The following is a 14,874-nucleotide window of genomic DNA, read 5'->3' on the forward strand; positions in this document are numbered from 1 at the left end:
AGAAATAAAAGTGACACTTTATTAACCTAAAATTAATTTCTTCACTTTCTTCTGGAGCTGTACTTCCTTCATCAGGATGAAACGGAACGAGTAGGCAGATGCAAAGGATGGTGTTATTTTGGACCTGATTCAGGGAGCATAGCTCCCAAGGCTAGCCAAGAAGAACATCGCCAACAAAAAGGCATCACATTTTTATGTATTAATTATGCTAATTTCTACTGTCTGTCAGTGACTCAAACCCCAAACTGAAATTACTGTAGCAGTTCTTACATCTCCATGTAGACAGAAATAACTATACAGTGATGTTTCTGCTTGACTTTTTTTTTTTTTTTTTTTGTAACATAGTAAACAGGGCTGGCTCAAGAAGTTATGGTGCCCTGAACCAACTTTTGTTTCTGAGCTCCCCCCCCCCCCCCCCCCCCCCCCGCCCTGCCTCCCACCTGTTCCACCCGCTGCCCTGACCCTACCATAGCAATTTTCATAATTTCCCCCTTGCTCCACCCCTACACAGCAATTTCTATGATTCTACCCCCTCCCACTCCCAAACAGCACTTCCATGATTCTGCCCCACCTCCACCCCACCATGGCCACCCCAGGTTCTCTCTCCCTCCCTCCCCCCCCCCCCCCCCCCCCCCACAGCCACCCCAGGTTCTCCCTTCCTCCCTGCCTCCTCCCTCCCACACCACCCCAGGGTCTCCCTTCCCCCATGACCATCCCAGGTTCTCCCGCTCCCCACACCACCCCACCCCAGGGCCTCCTCCCCCCCACCAGCCACCCCAGGTTCTCTCTCCCTGGACAATGAGTTAAGACTTTAAACCAATAAAGAGCCAGATGACAGACGAGAGCTTTGGTGGTTTCCATTTTTCAATGGTGCTTCCTATACACTACTTTTCTGAACTCCTCTCTTCTCAACTTTGCAGAGACACATATTGCAGTGTAGAGGTAGACTCTTAACTTTCCCACTTCCTCTTAGACCTTTACTTTATTTCTCTTATCCTGCCTAGGATACTGGGAGGTCAATGGTTTTGGTTTGTTTGGAATCTACAAATCGGACTTTGATAAGATTGGAGGAATGAACACAGAAGAGTTCCGGGACCGCTGGGGTGGAGAGGATTGGGAGTTATTAGACAGGTAAATCTTATAGCCTGATATGGCAAACATAATTGCTGCTTCATTTTTATTGATTTCATCCTTTGTTTGAGATATGATAAATTCATTTAGGGACAGATGGTCAAAAGAAGAACATCTGTGTGGATCAAGAGTTGCGAACAGGATTTCCACAAAGATGTGTCTGTAAACTAAAAGCAAGACTAATTTGCATAGCTTTATTACGTTTGGATCAGGCCTATTTATTTATCTATTAGGATCTATTTGCCACCTTTTTGAAGAAATTCATTTGTCACTATAAAGGATTAGAATTGATAACCAAAAAGGCTACAAGCGAACAAGATGTAGCAAGAGATACATGTAGGACACTATCTAGCTTATTTTCGAAAGGGAAGGACGCCCATCTTCCGACACAAATCAGGAGATGGGTGTCCTTCTCCCGAGGTCGCCCAAATCGGCATAATCGAAAGCCGATTTTTTTGTGTCCTCAACTGCTTTCTGTCTCGGGGACGACCAAAGTTCACGGGGGGGGGGGGGGGGGGTCGCAGTGTACCGAAGGCGGGATGGGGGCGTGATTAAGAGATGAGCATCCTCAGCCGATAATGGAAAAAAGAAGGGCATCCCTCACGAGCATTTGGTCGACTTTACTTGGTCCCTTTTTTTTCACGACCAAGCCTCGAAAAGGTGCACGAACTGACCAGATGACCACCGGAGAGAATCGGGGATGACCTCCCCTTACTCCCCCAGTGGTCACCAACCCCCTCCCACCCTAAAAAAAAAATTTTTTAACATTTTTTTCCAGCCTCTATGCCAGCCTCAAATGTCATACCCAGCTCTATCACAGCAGTATGCAGGTCCCTGGAGCAGTTTTTAGTGGGTGCAGTGCAGTGCACTTCAGGCAGGCGGACCCAGGCCCATCCCCCCCCCACCTGTTACACTTGTGGTGGTAAATGTGAGCCATCCAAACCCACCCGAAACCCACTGTGGTGCCCCCCTTCATTCCTAAGGGCTATGGTAGTGGTGTACAGTTGGGAGTAGGTTTTGGGGGGGGGGGGTTGGGGGGCTCAGCACCCAAGGTAAGGGAGCTATGCACCTGGGAGCAATTTGTGAAGTCCACTGCAGTACCCCCTAGGGTGCCCGGTTGGTGTCCTGGCATGTGAGGAGGACCAGTGTACTAGGAATGCTGGCTCCTCCCACAACCAAATAACTTGGATTTGGTCGTTTCTGAGATGGGCGTCCTCAGTTTCCATTATCGCTGAAAACCGGGGATGAACATCTCTAAGGACGACCATCTCTAAGGTCGACCTAAATATTGAGATTTGGGCATCCCCCGACCGTAGTATCGAAACGAAAGATGGATGTCCATCTTGTTTCGATAATACGGGTTTCCCCGCCCCTTCGCCGGAACGTCCTTAGAGATGGGCGCCCACATTCGATTATGCCCCTCCATGTTGCCTAGGTGTTCCTTGTGGATATCTTGGCTGGTTGGTCCTTGATGAGCAGACTGAGAATCCTTGATGTAAAGGATCCTTATGTTTTCCTTTGGTATATACGTTTCTTAATAGACTATGCCTGAAAGGCGTTTCTGGTATGTTGAGAGAAAGGAAGCAACTATACTGTGTGCTATAATCAGATGGTTTATAGCAAAATCAGATATTTCTTCACTGCCCTAGTTGGTCATGTGTTTTCTACACTACAACACTCTAGCCTGTACTGTAAAAGGAAAGAATATGGAGGAATCATCAGAGTTCAGGTATAGATCCTTTCAGCAGATCCTTTACCATCATTTCATTGTAGATTGCATAATGTGCAATGAAATTATTCTGAGAGATGCATATTGATTAGGCAGTTGTAAATCAAATATCCAAAAATCTTGCAGCTGGAAAACAGTACCAACTGTGGAAGTGACATATATCTGACAGGAAAAATATAAACCTTACCAAGTGTAATACATTCCACCAAAGAAAGACAAAAGTACAGGGCAGTTTTGTATAGAAAAAAAAAAAAAGAAATATCAAGTGAAACCATCAATGAAAAATATTTTTTCAGCTATAGTAAAAGTACCAAAGTTATTAAGAGACTAAGGAACGGGAAATCACTAGGATTAAATAACATCTGTACAGAACTGTTGAAGAAAGGATCAAATGAAATGATAGAATGGATACTATGATTATGTAATGTGGCACGGAAAAGGGAAAAAAACACCAGATGACTGGAAGAAAGATATATGATTGTAAGACTGCCAAAGAATGAAGATGCACTACACTGCAATAAGTTGGAAAGGAATTGATATCTGGTTCCAAAAAAGTTTACAGTCAAATAATGCTTAGTTGGCCTAAGGCTCAAGTGGACAACTTACTATGGGGCCATTTTACTAAGCTGTAGAAAAAGGGGCCCTACACTAGCAGTGACGGCTGTTTTTGCCATGTGCCAGGGCCCCTTTAACCACAGTGGGTAAAAAAGCCAAAAAGAGAAATGGCCGTGTGCTAAGTTCGCACTTGCCAAGCGACCATTTTGGGGGAAGCACTTACTGCCATCCATTTTCCCAATTCCGGGTAACCCCCTGCGGAAATATTTTTTTAGTATTTCCATTAGTGCCAGAAATTGAGCATTGGGGGTGGAACTACCACCGGCACCCATGTTGGGCTGACGGTAGTTCCATGTTGCCATGCAGCAACCCTTTAGTAAAAGGGCCCCTATGAGAATAATAAGGTTTTAGGCGCAACAGATCCTGTACAGATCAAATTTTCACACTTTACAAAGTATTTGCAGAGTATTAGAAAAGATTCTTGAGTATGAAATCCCCATAGTTAAACATTTTGGAGGGAATTCAATAAATGACACCAGAACTTAGGCACTGAGAACAATTCAGCGTTAAGCACGGTTTTATAGAAGAGGATTTAGCACAGATCCCATGCCTTTTGGATGGTGGACTTATGCCTGCTGAAACCTGGTGTAAATGGCAGCACCCAAGTTAGGTGCGGTAAGGCTGTAATTCTGCATGCTACTTTTCAGAACGCCCCTGACATGCCCATGGCACACCCATTTTGAGATACGTACCATGAAAGTTAGGTGCCGTGCCTTATAAAATAGTGCACATCCAGATGCATGCACACATTTTAATGAGTGTCAATTAACATTAATTGGTTGTTAGCACCCAATTATTGATGGTTCACAGCTCATTATCCCAAAATTGAGTGTGCAATTTTGAGCGCCATATATGGAATCTGGGTATTTGTGAATTTTGAAAAAGTATTTGACAGAATCGACAAAGACAGCTTATGGAATATTATGCCAATTCACCAAAGTTATGAAAACCTGTTTCAGAGTGTAAGATGGTTACACTCATTGGTTTAAAATAGTAATTGGAGTCAAGCAAGGTTGTGTATTGTCACCATTGTTATTCAGCTTAGCTATGGACTGGTTAACGCAGTAGGAGTTAAAAATACAGGAATCACATGGCTTGAAAGCATGTAGGTAGAGGACTTGGCCTGGTTGGTGAGTTCTCTTCAGGCAATGTAGATCAAGACAGATAGAATAATGGCATTTTGGTGAACAGATCGGGTTAACTATATCTAGCAAAAAGATGAAGTTTATTATAAACTTAACAGATAATAAAACAATCAATTTAAAAGAAGTTGAACTAGAAAAACTGCCAGAATTCACCTATTTAGCTAGGGTTGCCAACTGAATCTAGATTCACCCAACAAGGTTGATCTAGTCCTGGGTTTACTGCATTTAATACAGGGACTTGGGAGGGGGAAATCAGAACTACAAGTCCCTGTATGCAATGGGGAAACCCAGCAGTGGGTTGACCCTGTCAGGTGAATCTGAATCCAGTTGGAAGCCCTATTGTTAACAGAAGACAGCAACACAAAGAGAAATTAAAATTAGAACTGGTAAAGTGGCATGAATCGTGAACAGACTGGGTAAGATTTGGGACAATAAGAACCTAACAACTTGAACAAAGATCATATGTATAATAGTACTACGATACCAATTCTGTTACACGGTGCAGAAACCTGGCCAGTAATGCAAACTGCAACACAGACTAGATGGTTTTGATTAACGCAACTTAACCAAAGTGGCAAGATAAAGCTAAACCTGAAGTGATAAGAGAACATAGTAACATAATAAACATATGTAACATAGTAGATGACGGCAGAAAAAGACCTGCATGGTCCATCCAGTCTGCCCAACAAGATAAATTCATATGTGCCACTTTTTGTGTATACCTTACCTTGATTTGTACCTGTCTTTTTCAGGGCACAGACCGTATAAGTCTGCCCAGCACTATCCCCGCCCCCCAACCACAAGCCCCGCCTCCCACCACCAGCCCCGGCACAGACCGTATAAGTCTGCCTATCGCTATCCCCATCTCCCACTACTGGCTCTGCCACCCAATCTCCGCTAAACTCCTGAGGTCCCTTCCTTCCGAACAGGACTCCTTTATGTTTATCCCACGCATGTTTGAATTCCGTTACTGTTTTCATCTCCACCACCTCCCGCGGGAGGGCATTCCAAGCATCCACCACTCTCTCAGTGAAAAAATACTTCCTGACATTTTTCTTGAGTCTGCCCCCCTTCAATCTCATTTCATGTCCTCTCGTTCTACCGTCTTCGCATCTCCGGAAAAGGTTCGTTTGAGGATTAATACCTTTAAAATATTTGAACGTCTGTATCATATCACCCCTGTTTCTCCTTTCCTCCAGAGTATACATGTTCAGGTCAGCAAGTCTCTCCTCATGCATTTTGTAACGCAAATCCCATACCATTCTCGTAGCTTTTCTTTGCACCGCTTCAATTCTTTTTACATCCTTAGCAAGATACGGCCTCCAAAACTGAACACAATACTCTAGGTGGGGCCTCACCAACGACTTATACAGGGGCATCAAGACCCCCTTTCTTCTGCTGGTCACACCTCTCTATACAGCCTAACAACCTTCTAGCTATGGCCACCGCCTTGTCACACTGTTTCGTCGCCTTCAAATCCTCAGATGCTGTCACCCCAAGATCCCTTTCCCTGTCCGTACCTATCAGACTAACCGCCTAACACGTATGTCTCCCATGGATTTCTACTCCCTAAGTGCATCACTTTGCATTTCTTCGCATTGAATTTTAATTGCCAAATCTTAGACCATTTTTCTAGCTTCCTCAGATCCTTTTTCATGTTTTCCACTCCCTCTGGGGTGTCCACTCTGTTGCAGATCTTAGTATCATCCGCAAATAGGCAAACTTTACCTTCTAACCCTTCGGCAATGTCACTCACAAATATATTGAACAGAATCGGCCCCAGCACCAATCCCTGAGGCACTCCACTACTCACCTTTCCCTCCTCCGAGCGAATTCCATTAACCACCACCTTCTGGCGTCTGTCCATCAACCAGTTCCTAATCCAGTTCACCACTTCGAGTCCTATCTTCAGCCCATCCAGTTTATTTAAAAGCCTCCTGTGGGGAGCCGTGTCAAAAGCTTTGCTGAAATCTAAGTAGATTACGTCTATAGCTCGTCCCTGATTCAATTCTCCTGTCACCCAATCAAAGAATTCAATGAGATTCGTTTGGCACGATTTCTCTTTGGTAAAACCATGTTGTCTGGGATCTTGCAACTTACTGTCTTCCAGGAAATTCACTATCCTTTCCTTCAGCATCGCTTCCATTACTTTTCCAATAATCGAAGTGAGGCTTACCGGCCTGTTGTTTCCAGCTTCTTCCCTATCACCACTTTTGTGAAGAGGGATCACATCTGCCGTTCTCCAATCCCTCAGAACCTCTCCCGTCTGCAAAGATTTATTAAACAAATCTTTAAGAGGACCCGCCAGAACCTCTCTGAGCTCCCTCAATATCCTGGGGTGGATCCACCAATTAGTATGAAACTACAGCAATAGAAACGTAAATGGTTTGGGCACCTACAAAGAATGGATGTACAACTAGAGAATGGCACGGGAACAAAATTTGTCCCCATCTCCGCCCCGACTCTGTGGGTTCTGTCTCCGTCCCCACCCCATCCGCACAGGCCCCATCGCCATCCTCGTAGGCACTGTCTCTGCCCCCGCCCAGTCCCCGCAGGTTCTGTCCTCGTCCCCGCCCCATTCCCTTGGGCTCTGTTCTCATCTGCAGAAGCCTCGAAAACTTACGAATTTATATTTAAATCTTTTTATTAAAGTATAAAAAGGAACAATATGCTGTGCAACTGTTGTGTATAAATTGCAAATAATAATAATAATAACAACTAGCAACTAAAATAACCCTTCCACCACCACCATGTCTACCCTTCCAACCCCAACAATAGCTGACTTCTACTAGCTCAAGGAATCCTAATCCACCCTGTTAAATTGTCCAGGGGTATAAAATACAACCTGTTCTGTATGCCCCGGAGGGGAGAAATATGCCCTATGAAGAACTGTTATGATTCCCCATCCCCATGTCTTTCTCTATGTACGACACATACCAAGGTAAGCCATGAACCAGAAGGGAAAAGAGGTCCAGGAAGGCCAAGACAAACTGGGCATCAAACAAAAGAACTCACTAAACTGAGTATCAACTGGTCCAAAGCAGTGGATGAAACACAAGACTGACAAGTGTACAAGATGCATCTTTCTGCCTTACATACTGACGGGTTCAAGAAGATGTAATAAAGTGGTTACTTTGTTTTCCATGATCTAAAAAACTGGTTGTTTGAGTCTGAAAGAATATCGGACATTAAAACAACCTCTTAGAGGCCAATTTCAAATACATTTCCTTGGGTAAAACAGTGGTGTACCTACAGAAATGAACTTTTTTGAAAGTTGCTTCCCATATGTGGGTAAAATTGACCAGCATATATCTATATGCACATAACTACATAGATGCCAATATCCTGGCTGCATGCTGTTCTATAACATGGTGCCTACATTTAGGTGTAGAACAGGTTATTCTGTAACACTGTGCATAAATTTTAGGAACACCCACAACACGCCTTTGCTCCTCCCATGACCATGCTCCCTTTTGAGATCCGTGTGGTACGATTTACGAGCATTGCCTTATTAGAATTCGCTCAAGGGACCTTTTACCAAGCTGCGGTAAAAAGGGGCCTGTGGCAGTGTCGGTACATGTTTTTTACGTGCCCTGAGGCCTCCTTTTACCGCAGCTGGTAAAAGGCTGATTTTTAAAAAGGAAATGGCCCTGCGTTAATCACACGGATTGGCATGTGGCCATTTCTGAGGGGAGCCCTTACTGCCACTTATTTAGGTGACGGTAAAGGCCCCTGCACTAACCCAGCAGTACAAAAATACAAAATATTTTTGAAGCACCAGAAATGCATTGCGCTGGGGGTGGGATCTACTGCCAGGCTTCTGCGGTAGCCCGGTGGTAGTTCCGAATTGGCACACGATAAGCCCATAGCAAGCTTTTCGCATAAATCCCAATTAGTGCCAATTGGTACTGATAATTGCTTGTTAACATCAATTATCGACACTGATTGGCTTGTTACTCAATTAAGTTATGCACACAAATCGACTACGCTTGCCAATTTGCACTTGTAATTCTAGGCACCATATATTGAATCTGGGGGTGTTTGGGTGGCATAGTTAGAATGGGGTTTGGAAATGCGGGCACACTTGTGATTTTTCAAAAGGAGCTACATTATTGTGCTCAGAAAAAGTACCTGCCCAAAAAAGGAGGTGCCACACTTTATGGCTAGTTTTTCCTTAGGCATTTTTCAAAGTAAAAGTATGTCTGTATTGTATGTCAGACTCTGCAGATATGCGGGCAGTTTGAAAATTTGCTTCTTAAAATACCTGCTATCTTTGTGTCCCTATTTTCAGGGTCCTTCAGAGTGGACTAGAAGTTGAGCGCTTACGACTCAGGAACTTTTACCATTACTATCACTCTAAACGGGGGATGTGGAACACGCGAAGCAAGAGTTCACCACCCAAAGAATAGGAATGCAAGTTTCCGTCGCTGCTGTGGAATGATCTAGCCTGTTGGAAACACTCCAAGAGAAGGCTATCTCTCTCTCTCTCTCTCATATCTCTTTAACAGTCTTTGTTATTCGGGTAACTGAAACCTACGAAATCATGGGGAAATTTCCTACAATGCTGTTATGACTTCATAGATACCTATAAAATGAGGTACTTTAGAACTGGAATATTTTTATTTTTATTCCTTTTTTGTGATTTTCTTAAAAATGATCTTTATGAGGAAAAAAAAGCTATGAACTCTTGTTCTGTGGAGACCTGCTGATTTTTAGCTCATCAGTACTGTAATGCAACAGTCACTGCTGGTTTTTGTTTTTCTTTTTTACCATCAGACAGAGGAGATTGGATGGAAAAGGAGAAGTTAATTATGCCAAACCTCACCACCACTAGCAACAAGAAGAACATTGTATAATCATGTTCCTGCATAAAGCACCCTCCTGATGTCATTGTAAAACATATTCACGTCATGATACTTGAAACTGTGAGGAAGGCTTACATGTTGAATTTCTCTTATCATTATCCCACCATCCCTAGGAATCCTGAGGTGAGCTCTAGTTCTCTCAGTGGAGTAAGCATTTTTATTGTTCAAATTTAGTAAACTGGATGGGGCAAGGAGCTCTTACAGGAGAGACAAATTCTACATAATAAAAAAGACAGAACAACAGACTTCTGAAAGAACGTCGTCATGCAAGGCTTTGACAAAACATCAAGCAAAATCTCTCTATATAATGTGCTTTGCTCACAGCACAAATCAGCTGCGCTCTATGGGCAACACAGATGCAAGGATCATGCTACAGGGTGCATTTGCCCCCCTCCCTCCCAATCATGGAAATGGTTCCTTTGGACTAGCCTCTGGGGTCAGACTTGGAGAGAGGTGGCTACGGCTCTTCTGGGGAATTTGCACATACGTCAGCTAATCAGTTGGATATGGTCTATAAAATCAAAGGAATTTGCATATTACAGAATTTTCTAGGATTTCTAACAAACCTTTTAAATCATCAACACATTCCAAACCGAAAAAGGAATGAGTAGAGAAAGTCTTTGGCAAAACGTCAAGCAAAATCTCTGTATATAAATGTGCTTTCCTTACAGCACAAATCAACTGCACTCCATGAGCAACATAGATGCAAGGATCATTGAGTGTGAATATGCTACAGGGTGCATTTACTCCCCCCCCCCCCCCCCATCATGGAAATGATTCCTTTGGACTAGCCTCTGGGATCAGGCTTGGAGGGGGTGATTCGGGCTCTTCTGGGGAATTTGCACATATGTCAGCTAATCAGTTGGACATGGTCTAAAAAATCAAAGGGATTTGCATCTTATGGAATTTTCTAGGATTTCTAACAAATCTTTTAAATCATCAACACACATTCCAAATCGAAAAAGGAAAGAGTAGACATGAAAATGCCAACTCAACATGATCATGTTTGAACTCATAAAACCAACCTGTATAGAGAAAAAGAAGTCAAAAAGGTAGAAGCTTGCAAACTGAAACCTCGTGAAATCTGATCTTCACAGCTGCCTTAGCTTTCTGGAGAAAGCATATTCTGTAGTCATCCAGGTATCCAAAATCATGTGGCAGTGCCCTTGGAAATAAAACCAAACCTCTTTCTCCTGGTTCACAACAGCATTTGATTAGAAAGAGATGCTCTATTTGAACTTGAATTGTATATCCAAGATGGATAAATGTGCAGTAGTATTTATTAGAAACCCACAGACCAGAATTAATACTGCCCTGAAAAGCCAAAACACAGTAACTGTTGAGAATGTAAATATGAGAAAAGTCTAAAAAACCTGATTTCTTTTAATAGATCCCCATGATGTAATTGTTGACCAAAACTAATACAGTAACTAATACAGTTCTGGCTTAACATATCTCCCATTTATCAAGAGATGTGCTGTGTTGTGGACTTTTCCTACATGCTTGAAAATGCACCCAAATGTTAAATGGCATCCATATTAAGAATTACATAGTATCTACAGCACATCTGGTGAGTTAGCTTAGTTTTGACAAAAATCTGAGTTACTGTGTTCTGGCTTTTCAGGGCAGAATACTGTTCCAGTATGATAATGTTCACTTCCCATATTTGCATAACATCATGGTTCCACAACTTAAGGCCATCTTGTATCTACATCAGTGGCTCCTGAACCCCAGCCAGTTAGGATTTCAGAATATCCACAATGAATATTCATGAGTTAGATTTGCATGTACTGCCTCCATTGCATGCAAATCTTAAGTCATGAATATTCATTGTGGATATCCTGAAAACCTGACTGGCTGGGGTTCCCCAGGACAGGTTTGGGAACCACTGGTCTATAAGCAACAAAGCTGGACTCCTAACCAAGGATTACAATTTATGTGACATTTTTAGCAATATGCAAACTCTTTAATTATATGGCTTATGAGATAAGCATTCAGGGGCCCTTTTACTAAAGGGTTGGTATGCAGCAATCCAGAACTACCACTGGGCTACTGCAGGAGCCTGATAGTTGTTCCCACCCCCAGTGCGTGCCATTTTCGGCGCTACAAAAATATTTTCTATTATTCTAGCACCGGTGCTTACCCAGCGGGTTACCACCAGGTTAGCATGGGAACCCTTACCGCTACCTCAGTGGGTGGTGGTAAGAGCACCCCCCCCCCCCCCCACAAGGCCGCGTGGTAAGTGGTTTTCAAAAAAAGAGACAACCTTTTACCCACTGCTGTAAAAGGGGGTCTCAGCGTGCGTCATCGCAGCTTAGTAAAAGGACCCCTCAGTGTCTTGGCCACCATTTACCTAAACCTAGAGGGGGTGATTTTAGAAGAGCTATGTACCATTTACACATTTAAGTTGACATGCATGAATAATGAGTAATTGTAGATCAGGTGCTACTTACACATATATGCCATAGCACACAGAAATTTACAGGAGGTATGATTTAGGAAGTCCTTCAGAATATATGTGTCCTACAGATGTAGGGACCCTTTTACTAATGTGCGCTTACCTCGTGCTAAAAAAGCACTACCGCAGGACACGCTCAGGCATCCTGTGGAAGTTCTTAGATCACCACATGCCAATCCCGTGCTAAAAAATATCAAATATTTTTTAGTGAGGGGGGCATGTATCGAGGCAGAGAATAGGTGTGGCCTGGGCTAATTGGGCAGCGTAGGCAAATTGCCGTGTTCTGCCCTATTAGTGCGAGGTTAACACTGGAGCCCATGGCGCTTATATAATAGGTGGTGGAAAGGGCTCACGCAGTAATGGCCATACGCTAGTTGGGAAATTAGCACGTGGCCATTAATGGCACAAATAAAATTGTGGCCATTTTACAGCCGCACTTCTGCAGTCTGTGTCACTGCAGGCCACCTAAGCACTTCTGAATGTTACTCCAATGATTTTATCTGATGTGTTGCTAGAGCTTTTTCTGCATTTGATTGAAGCCTTACCAATTAGCACTACTGATCGTAAGTTTCAAGCTTGTACTAATGTAACCTGTTTTTGTGTATCTGATAATCTTTAGAAAGTTATTTTCTAGCTGTTTGTAGTGTGCCATTTTCTAGCGCTGAGGCGTTCTTAGAATTGCCTTCCATCATTGGCTGTTGCAGGAGAGAGATCTTGGCACACACTGGTATATTTCAAATTCACACACACCTAGGTCCCCTTTCTGGGCTTGTGAGTTGTGCTGAAGAGCAGGGATTGCTGAATTACTGTTCTTCTTATAGTCTTTGCCAGTGCTTCCTAAGCAGACTGTAAGCATCCTGTTCTTCTGTACAGTGCTGTCCATTTTAGAGTCACAGCGATGCTCACTTGATTTAGATAAATGGCAATGTATGACCACACTAAATAAAGATGACAGTAGTCATCATTGTGCTTATCACTTATAATGAATCAGTTAGAAACACAATATATGTTGCCAACAGCTGTTCTTTTAACAGCTTCTGAAATGTGTGCAAGCTTCCTACTTTCAAATTAACAGGCAAATATATTCAGAATTGCATTGCAGGTTTTTTTTTTTTTTTTAAAAAGCTCTTAGTTCAGTATCAGTCTTAAAGCTTTGAAGTGCAAAACAGAAAGACCACAAGAATATAGAGCAACTATTAAACTATGTATGGATGTAAACAGTTAATTTAGGATCTTCTAAATCATAAATACATAAGAAATATAACAGATACATTGTACAGTAGCAGGGGCTTTAAGCTTTTAGGGGATAACACAAGACCTAGTTAAAGTGTACACTGGTGTATTAGTTTAGGAGCATGAACAGAATTAAAGCAGTAAATATTAGTAGATATAGAGGGGCATTTTCAATATGACATCTAAATCCAATTTTGGATGTTTTGCGAAAAACATCCAAAAACAGTAGCAAACATGGCCATTTTCTAACTAAAAAAAAAGTCCAACTTTTTGTTTTCAAAAAGGGCCATTTGCTAGACATTTTTGTGCTCAGTGTGTCTATCTTTCAGGACCATTAAAAAAAACTACAGGGAAAAAAGTACAAAAACAAGCAATTGGGATGTATGGGTGGGGGGGGGGAGGGGGCAGAGCTGTGGGGCACCCTAATGGGCACTGCAATGGACTTCACATAAAAGATCCAGGGTACACATCTTACTGTTACCCCTTATATTGTATGGGGAGCCCTCCAAAACCCACCAAAAACCTACTGTACATCACTACAATAGCCTTTATGCCTGCAAGTGTCACCTATATGTGAGTATAGTCAGAGCCGAATTAACACTATATTAGGCCATAGGCAAACATATATTTGTGTGCCCCCTTACCAGGATTTTCCCTTCCCCCAGACTTACTTCTTTTCTCCCTCTTCCCCTCCCCTAACATTTCACTTCTCCAGAAGTGCAAGGGAAAGCGCAGAACCTGTCTGTGGGTGGGATGGCAGTAATACTTTGTGAGTGAGCTGGAGGACCCTACAAGCACATGCCTCAAATGGTTAGAGCTGGAAAGCTGTCAAGTTACCCAAGTCTAGAAAGAAAATTCTGAATTAGTTCTGGATTTCTGCAACTCTATCCTGGTACATTACGTGTCATGAAGCATTGATTTAACTTGGTCGTATCAGGGACTACAAATAACACACTGACTTGGCAATGTAAGTTAAACCACTGGATTGGCCGAAAAGTCTCCCTCCTGGAGCTGGGTAACTTGGTAGCTCTGCAGTAGTGAGCCAAGAACCAAATAAACTGTGCAAGTCATTTTCACCAACCAGAGGTGTATATTTACAAAGTTTTACATGTGAGAAAAGTTTCAAAAATGGAAGCGGCAAAATAAAAAAAATTCACTTTCTTTGGCATTTATGAAAGGATATAGACAGAGAAAAGACAGTATTAGGACAGTGTTCAAAGGAATTTGCCCAGGAAACTTAATAGCTAGCTGGGTAAATTCTGTGGGCTGAAAACTTCCTTTCGTTTAGTATGTGTACAGGTACTGTTGTAGCTGTGGACTTTAAAAGGGAAGCTCAGCCCACATTTTCAAAGGGAAGCTATATTTATATGGCACAGAAACATACACAAGTACATGCACTCTGTCAGGCAGTGTCCCTACCTCCACACCATTATGCAAAGTTCTTGCATTTGCTGCCAGTTCTCTTCCTCAGCCTGCAGCAGACCTTTACTTTCTCCCATTCTTCTTAAATTCCTGCTCCCTTTCAACAATCCTGATCCCCCACAATATTCACCAGTTCCACAGCTCTCTCCAAAACCCAGTGCAGGCCTCAGCCTCCACCTACTCCAGCCAACATAGCAACTTTGCTCCAGCACTTGTAGCTCAGCCTCTTAACTGTGATTAGAAGCCTCCCTATTGGCTGGATCTTACCACAGTCTC

The 14,874-nt window shown here is 42.8% G+C and overlaps 1 protein-coding gene across 1 annotated transcript in view; it reads left to right on the forward strand.

The window, feature by feature from the left end:
- B4GALNT4 (beta-1,4-N-acetyl-galactosaminyltransferase 4) overlaps positions 1-9,029 on the forward strand; it is a 577,155-nt gene extending 568,126 nt beyond the window's left edge. Inside the window, exons 21-22 of the mRNA XM_030202455.1 lie at positions 1,005-1,131; positions 8,912-9,029. Of these exons, the coding sequence (XP_030058315.1) occupies positions 1,005-1,131; positions 8,912-9,029 (245 nt within the window). The remainder of the gene's footprint in view (positions 1-1,004; positions 1,132-8,911) is intronic.
- Positions 9,030-14,874: the final 5,845 nt, after the last annotated feature.

Source organism: Microcaecilia unicolor, chromosome 4, assembly GCF_901765095.1.
Source record: "Microcaecilia unicolor chromosome 4, aMicUni1.1, whole genome shotgun sequence".
Classification (NCBI taxonomy): domain Eukaryota; kingdom Metazoa; phylum Chordata; class Amphibia; order Gymnophiona; family Siphonopidae; genus Microcaecilia; species Microcaecilia unicolor.